We start from the raw sequence: 8,281 nt of genomic DNA on the forward strand, positions 1-8,281 counted from the left end.
ACTCAGCAAGACCCTCCACTGGATACCCAGCCAGGAGATAATCAAGAAACAATTGTATCTGAGAATTCGAAACAGAGTTTCTGAAATGGGAATGGCACTTAAATATCTAGAAACATAAAATTATTATCACTAAGTAGTGGTCTTATGATGATTATCATTTCTAGCCTTCTGCTTTCGTGTTTTTCCAAGTTTTCGGAAATGAAGATTTGAAAATGTGCCCTGTAACCATTTCTTCCCGCTTAAGTAATACAAACCAGCGCTGGTATTTTTCCAACCAAAAGATGATCAATAAAAACAGTTCAACAATTTCATGGAAAGCAAGGAAGGTATTTTTATAATGATGAGTAAGATCTGACCCAACCCTCTCAACTAAAGGAGAAAAAAAAGTCGCCCCAGAGGGAGAAGATGACCTAGGCAAAGCCTATAAACTACTATTATCTTGTTCACATTTGTTAGGTGGCTAAAGGAAGGTCAAGGCAAAGTCTTCCCTAGATTCCTACCTATGCTCTTTTCCACTTCATTGCACCACATTGCCAAAAGTCCTGTTATCAAGCCCACTTGATAACATATCAATGCATTTTGCAAATATTAATTCAATGCCTACTTGATTGATCAAGGTCCTAACAACTTCATAAGCTCAAAGATGCAAGAAGACTGAGAAAGAACAAAACAGGGAGCTACGATAGAATGACGAAGGAGGCCAGAGAAGTTTTCTCTGAGCTGACGTTTATGCTCAGACTTGAGAGTAAAATGTAAATGCAAAAAAAGAACATTGACCATATACACATACATTTAAAAAAAAATTTTTCCCCCACAACCTTAAGTGACCAAGTCAGGGCATCCTGGACAGAGCCGCCCACCCCCACCCCCTTATTACCCATCCTATTGATGCTAGTAGTCCAAAAAAGGGAAGGCTTCCTTTGGGTGTTGAATAACAACAACTTTAGGATTGGAATCGTGAGGTGGGGGTGGACACCACGCCTAATTCTGATAGATCCGAGAACCGAAATCTTGGTTCCTGTGCCTCTGTTCCAGCTTTTCTCCATCTCCATTATTTTTCTCCAGTCCTTTGACCCTGGAGCCCTTGCGAGGGGTTGGCTAAGAATAGGTCCGCCTCTCGGTCAGGATTCGCCGCAAGCTACAGGAACCCCGCCTCTCCCTCTCATGATTCGCTACTCCCAGGTTCATCCCGCCTCTCCAACAAAACGATTGGCTGCCTGGCCAGCAGCGCCGTTAGCGCCCACGAAGAAGCTGCGCCTCAGGTCACTGGAGGAGGGCTGCACCGACAGCAATGGCAGCCACGGCGTTGGCCGCGCGGACGAGGTTCGGCGTGTGGAGCGTCTGGGCCGTGCAAGGCCGGGGCTTCGGCTCGGAACCGGTACGCCGGCGGCGGTGCCCGCCGCCCCAGCCCTGAGCGCGGATCGCATCTCTGCCGCCCACACCTTTACCAATGCCCCCGTCTCTCTCCGCAGCAGGATCCTGTCCGCTCCAGTGCGGGAGCGGTTCGGGACGCCGGTGGAGCCTTCGGAAAAAAAGAGCAGGCCGAGGAGGAGCGATACTTCCGGTGAGGCCCACGGGACCCCGAGTCCAGCCCTAGATCTCTCACGGCCTTCCAGTCCTTCAACTGTCAGTCGCCCCACCCATCCCGCCGTGGCGTCCTGGGGCGCCCCATCCCCCAATAGAACTCCCCGACCCCTGAACCCATTACACCCAACATCTGAGGGCCCGACGGTCGCCGCCCATATGGTTTCCCGTGCGCTGCCGAATCCCAAGGCCCGCACACCCAAGCCATTTCCACCTGCGGGGCTTCAGAACTCGCAAACCACGGCTCATCTCTCCTTGAATCATTTACCATTCCCCTCTGTGGAGTTCTCCCCTCATCATGCGAAACGTCCCCCAGATTCCTCCCAGAGTCTCTAAATCCAACGGTTCCAGTACCTGCAGACCCCGTGAGCCTGACTCCCTCGGTCCTCACCCACCCATCACCCCAGGCCTTAGCTTTGCTAGCCCCGCACGAATGGATTCCCTGACCCTTCAGACCCTCTCAGCCATTTCTAGACCCCCACGCCTCTCCAGCTCGCCTCAGCGAGTGGGTCGTAGGAGCATGTGGCAGCTGCTCGTGATTGGAACCCGCTCCCGCACTTCTTGGCGACTCAGCCTGCTTTGCCCAGCCCAGCGTTTAGGAGTATGGAGTGGGCAGGGCCTATCTCTCCGCTTTACCAACCTCGAGTTATCTTACAGTGACTTCTGTCCACAGTGGGGAGCAGTGTAGAACTAATCCAGTTTCTGCTGCTTCTTGGCCTGTCTTTTCTCATCTACCCTCTCTTGCTCACTGTTAAGAATTATCACCATGGCACCTGCCATACTAGAGACACAAGTGCAGCGCTTAGAGACCATCTAATTGGCCTCCTGCATTTTACAGTTATGGAAAACAGAGCCCATATGTGGCCAAACCAACGTTTGAATTATCCCTTCTTGAGACCTAAATTGGACTGCCAAGTACTACAAGAGACTGCTTTTTTTTTCCCCCTTCACTTTGGCCTTTACAGTGGGCCTTGCAGTTCTAAGGCAAAGAAAGCCCTAGATAAACTGGGATAGGACACATTTGTCCTATAATTATACCCCTTTGTATATCCCCCCCCCCCTTTTGGTCTTTTCCCCCCGAAAAGGGATTCTGTTCTATGGGTTGTTCCTCCAGTAAGTCCCCCAGTTAGGGACTTACATCACACCTCTCTGGAGTTTTCTACTGAATCTGAAAGGAATCCCTCATTAGCGGTGTAATTTCAGGCATTAGCACCAGGAAAATGGAATCATTTTGGTCATCTCCTAAAAATGATACATCTTAAGAGGGAGTATTCTTAAGATGGGGCTTGAGAGGGTAGAAGAGGATGACCAGCCAGACTCCCATGGGATTGGGACTCCTGTTCTTTGCCAGAGGTATTTCAGGTTTTGCTTATAGATCTTTTTTGGGGTAAAGTATAGGGATTAAACCACTGTGTCCTTGTAGAGCTCGTGCTAAAGAACAGCTGGCAGCCTTGAAGAAACACCATGAAAATGAGATCTCTCATCATGTGAAGGAGATTGAGCGTCTGCAGAAAGATATTGAGCGACACAAGCAGTCAATCAAGAAACTGAAAAATGATGATGATTAAGTGCACACAGTTCCCCATAGCATGGCTACTATGCCCACTTCTATGTAGACATAATTCTGGTTTAATTAATATCTATCTGTGTGCTTCCAACAAATTATAATAAATTGTTATCAGTGAACTGTGTCTAATGCCTTCTATCTGAAGTAGGGTTGGGGGATGCGCCGCTAAAATGAATCAGACAGATCGCTTCTCGGCCTTTTGGCTAAGATCAAGTGTAAAATGAATCAGACAGGGTACCTACAGTAGGGAACTTGGAGACAAAGCACAGTGTGATAAGTGCTGTGCAACCTGGGGGGAGACCAGTGTGACACGGAGAATGGGAAGGCCCCTTTCCCTGTCGGTCACTAGTCAAGAGATGTTCAGAGAAAGCCTCTTCAGGGATAAACCTCAATCCAAGGTCAAGAGCAGCCTGGAAAACAGGAGTGATTGCTTAAAAAGGTGTAATTCAAGGCACCGTCAGTAATAACACCATTTTGCATTTATAAATGGATTGGACAACTCATATAAGAACTAGTTATCCTTGTTCTAATTATCCTGTTGCAGGTTAGAAGGCTGGAATTAGAAATCATATGTTGCCTTGGCATCCAGGTGTTTTGACTTCTGATCAAATCTTAGAATTATTTCTTAGGTTATGTCTTGCTTTGCTGAGTATGCTCTTGATTCAAATTAGACTTTAAGGCTTTCTTTAGCTAAATTATTATACAAACTAGCTGTGTAATTCCTCTAGACAAAAAGACAAAACTTCAAGTGACATGTGGGCTATGGGCAAGACATTTTCAATTCTCCAGTTCAGTAGTAGATCATTTGTCCCAGAATTGTGATGTCATTTGCTATAAGACCCTATTGCGCACGCGCACACACACACACACACACACACAAGACCCTATTACACAAAAGCCTTTAGGGCCACTGAGTGATAGCAGCTTGGACAAGTCATTGACCCTGCCCTTGCAGACCAGACACTTGATGGCAGTTTCCAGAACTTGTCCATGATGCTGCTGATGGAAGGTTTATTTATAGGTACTCTTGAGGTATGAGTGCTGAGATTCTAGTGGCCAGCAATAAAATGGCCTCAAAGATGAAGTATAAGAAATGGTCATATTAAGTCATATACTTTTTTAAAATTTTAGAACACTACAAAATTTGAAAAGTTTAAAAACTGGTTGAGGAACAAGTAACATCTTCCATTTTACATTTTTGTGACCAGTAGGAAGGCATACAAAATCTCTTAAGTTTGGGAATTCCCTGGCAGTCTAGTGGTTAGGACTCCGTGCTTTCACTGCCATGGGCCTGAGTTCGATCCCTGGTTGGGGAACTAAGATCCCACAAGCCACTTGGCCAAAAAAAGCAAACAAACCAACCACCTCTTAAGACTGAAGATGATAGTGTTTTTGTGACTTCCTGTAATCAATAATTTCCTTATTAGGAGTGATGTTCCTGAGCTGATCCTCAATAGTGGTGTACCATTTTCTCTTGTCCTATATCTTAAATAAAAATCAGTCTAATGATGATTGCATCAAACAAACAAAAAGTTGGACCTTTAAAGTGAAGATGAGGGAATCATGAGTTTGAATTCTTAAAAGTTTAAATGAAGAGTCTTTTGGAGCAGCCTAATTTAAGACTACCTGAGCTTTATGGGACTTCCTTGGTGGTCCAGTGCATAAGACTCTGCGCTCCCAAAGCAGGGAACCTGGGTTTGATCCCTGGTGGGGGAATAGGTCCTGCATGCATGCCGCAACTAAGACCCAGCGCAGCCAAAATAAATAAACAAATATTTTAAAAAAGAAAAAGACTACCTGAGCTTTATGAAAATTGGTAACTCATGGTCTTTTTGCTAGGACATACCTGGGGTTAATTTTTTGATCACGCTATAATAAAAGCAAGATATAACTACGATTCAAAATATTTTAATTTTTTTTAACAAATATATGTTAAAATCCTAAGATAATTTACGTGATATGAACCAGTAACTACAGACACAACACAGGTCATAAGATTTACCAGAGACTCAGAAGCACCCCCAGGTGGTTCTCAGAATTTGGAAAGTACTACAGCAGGGTTTCTTATAGTAACCACAAGCCAGCAGCAGCAGCATCACCTGGGAACTTGTTAGAAATGCAAATTCTCAGGCCCCATCGTGGACCTGCTGAAACTGAGGGTGGGACCCAGCAATATCATTTAACAAGCTCCCTCAGGTGATCCTGATGTGCCCTGAAGTTTGAGGACCACTGTACTACAAGTAGTTTCTTATGAAATTTGCTGGCATTCTTGAGAACAGGACACTTCCATAAAGGCAGATTATTAAATGTAATAAGAATATATATGTTTAATACAGTTCTTTTATTTTTATTGTTTTTGGCTGCACCAGGTCTTCATTGTGGCACATAGGAGCTTCAGGATCTCCGTTGTGGCACACAGGATCTTTAGTGTGGGCATGCGAACTCTTAATTGCAGCATGCATGCGGGGTCTAGTTCCCTGCCCAGGGATTGAACCTGGGCCCCCTGCATTGTGAGCGTGGAGTCTTAACCACTGTACTACCAGGGAAGTCCCAATATATAGTTCTTAATGTGAATGCTATTTGAAGGCTTAAATTTTTTTAAACAATTTTATTATTATTATTTTATTTTATTTCATTTCATTTTATTTTTGGCTGCTTTGGGTCTTTGTTGCTGCGTGTGGTCTTTCTCTAGTTGCCAGGAACAGGGCTACTCTTCGTTGCAGTGTGCGGGCTTCTCATTGCCGTGGCTTCTCTTGTTGCAGAGCATGGGCTCTAGGCACACAGGCTTCAGTAATTGCATCTTGTGGGCTCAGTAGTTGTGACGCACAGGCTTAGTTGCTCCGTGGCACGTGGAATCTTCCCCAGCCAGAGACTGAACCCATGTCCCCTGCATTGGCAAGCAGATTCTTAACTACTGCACCACCAGGGAAGTCCCAAGACTTAAATTTTTTAATGTATTAAGAATTATTCTTGCACAAAACATATTATCATTTTAGAACATAGCATTCCACAGAATACAATTTGAAAAATGCTACACTGGTTATTGCATTAGTTAAAACACTTTTTGTTTACAAGTAACAGAAACTAGCACTGGCTGACTTGAGGAGAAAAACAGTAATTTACTGGAAGAACTATTGTCTCATAGAATCTCGAGACCTGAACAAACAAAACTCAGGAAAGGCAGGGACCAGAGGAGCTTGGAGAACTGCAGGAGCAGATCTGTTTAAGCAGCTTTCTAACCATCTGTGTCAGAAACATTGGGGTGCTTTAAAAAAAAAGATTTCTATGGAACTTTACACAATGAGATTACATAACAATTGCACAACAATTTATATTTATGGAGCACTTTATAATTTGCTCAGTAAATCTCATGATATTTCTGGTAAATAGGTTCTTACTATTAGCTTAATTTTATAACCAAAATAACACAAGCAGGGACTTGTGAATAACTTTCTCAAGGTTACACAACCAGGTTTGTGCTGAGCACAGACTTTACTTCAGAACTCCTACTCCCACAATCTTAACTTGCAGTTTCAGTGCAGTGGTTCAGCCACCTGTTAGCTCCCTCCTCAATGTGGGACAGGTTAGCCCTGGACAAGTAGGGATGACACTGGGTTATTCCACTGTTCTTGAATATGCATTGCTGCATATCCTATGTAGTCCATTTTCAGATTTCTAAACTGTATGCATTAAAAATCACACTTACTGTATTGCATGCTGGGCACTTAGTATGCACTGGGAATACAACTACAAAGTCATTCCAGCTTCTATCTGCATAGAACCTACAGTATATTGGCAAAGACAAGTGGTTAAACAACAATGTAGTTCTAATGGGGGTGAGGTTAGAGGGTTGGGAGAGGACATGGGACAGGCACTCTACCCAGCCTGGAGCACATGGTGGAAGAGGCATAACAGCAGCCAGGTAAGCAGGAGAGGATGGCATTCAAGACAGAGTGACAGCATCTGAAGAAGCCTGGCTTTGAGAGAGACCCTTGGTTCCTGGGGAATTGACAATAGTTCAGCCTTTCTATCTGGAGCATGGAGGGAACAATGAGGGAGGAGGAGGTAGTGTGGTAAGTTCTTTGAATCTTCCCAGGGCTGAGTTGACCACTTGTAAGCTGAATCAATCACTGTGTCCCACTCCTCCGTCCTTCCTTCTTCTTTCTTTCCAACCTCTCTCCCTCCTCTGCTCCTTTCCTTCTTCTTTTTAGCTACAGTCCTTTATTAGAGCAGAAAACACTTAAACCACTTATACCCTACTTGGAGGAATCTTTAACCTCAAACACTGGAAAGGAACAAAAAGCTTGGGAGCAGGCAAAGGAACAAAGTACAAGGAGATGTACGCCAACACTTCACACACTGGTGCTGTCCAACACAACCTCACAATTAGCAGATGCCACAGGTTCCTCCTTGTTCATCATTCTTTTATTAACTACAGGCAAAATTCACATAACATAAAATTAATCATTAACCACTTAAAGTGTAAAATTCAGTGGCATTTAGTATATTCACAATGTTGTGCAAACAGTGCCTCTATTTAGTTAGAGACATTTTCATCACCCAAAAGGAAATTCCATACCCATTAAGCTGTCACTCTCCATTTCCCCCTCCATCCAGCCCCTGGCAACCACTGGTCTGCTTTCTGTCTCCATAGACTTGCCTATTCTGAATGTTACATGCAAATAGAATCATACAATATGTGACATTTTGTGTCTAGCTTCTTTCACTCAGAATAAGGTTTTCAAGGTTCATCCACGTAGCATGTTTTAGTACTTCACTCCATTTTTTAATGGCGGAATAATATTCCATTGTGTGGATATACCACTTGTGGTGATCCGTTCATCGACTGATGGACATTTGGCTAGTTTCCACCTTTTGGCTGCTGTGAATAGTGCTACTAAAAACATTCCTGTACAAGTATTTGTTTGGACACCTGTTTTCAGCTCTTTTGGATACATACCTAGGAGTGAAACTGCTGGGTCATAGGGTAATTCTATGTTTAACTTATTAAGGAACTGCCAAACTATTTTTCCACAGTAGCATTTTGCATTCCCACCAGCAATGTCCAGAGTTCTTGTTCTATCTGACTTTTTGATTCTAGCTATCCCAGCGGGTGTAAAGTGGTAGCTC

At 44.1% G+C, this 8,281-nt stretch overlaps 1 protein-coding gene across 2 annotated transcripts; it reads left to right on the forward strand.

Moving 5' to 3' along the window:
* Positions 1–1,226: 1,226 nt before the first annotated feature.
* Positions 1,227–3,270, forward strand: ATP5IF1 (ATP synthase inhibitory factor subunit 1). Of its 2 annotated transcripts, none has more exons than XM_057745776.1 (3): positions 1,227–1,378; positions 1,473–1,564; positions 3,008–3,270. In XM_057745776.1, exons 1-3 carry the CDS (start codon positions 1,292–1,294, stop codon positions 3,150–3,152), a joined length of 324 nt encoding a protein of 107 aa, XP_057601759.1. In that variant the 5' UTR covers positions 1,227–1,291; the 3' UTR covers positions 3,153–3,270. The 2 variants fall into 2 exon arrangements, with proteins under 2 accessions (XP_057601759.1, XP_057601765.1); XM_057745782.1 differs by having other exon boundaries at positions 1,476–1,564.
* The last annotated feature ends 5,011 nt before the right edge of the window (positions 3,271–8,281 follow it).

This window comes from Hippopotamus amphibius, chromosome 1 (assembly GCF_030028045.1).
Source record: "Hippopotamus amphibius kiboko isolate mHipAmp2 chromosome 1, mHipAmp2.hap2, whole genome shotgun sequence".
Lineage (NCBI taxonomy): Eukaryota > Metazoa > Chordata > Mammalia > Artiodactyla > Hippopotamidae > Hippopotamus > Hippopotamus amphibius.

Bases quoted from the DNA above. Each gene is read 5' to 3' on its own strand.
- ATP5IF1 (XM_057745776.1), top strand. From the start codon at position 1,292: ATGGCAGCCACGGCGTTGGCCGCGCGGACGAGGTTCGGCGTGTGGAGC. The intron at 1,379-1,472 runs GTACGCCGGCGG...CTCTCTCCGCAG, and splicing joins GGGGCTTCGGCTCGGAACCG to CAGGATCCTGTCCGCTCCAG. The intron at 1,565-3,007 runs GTGAGGCCCACG...GTGTCCTTGTAG, and splicing joins GAGGAGGAGCGATACTTCCG to AGCTCGTGCTAAAGAACAGC.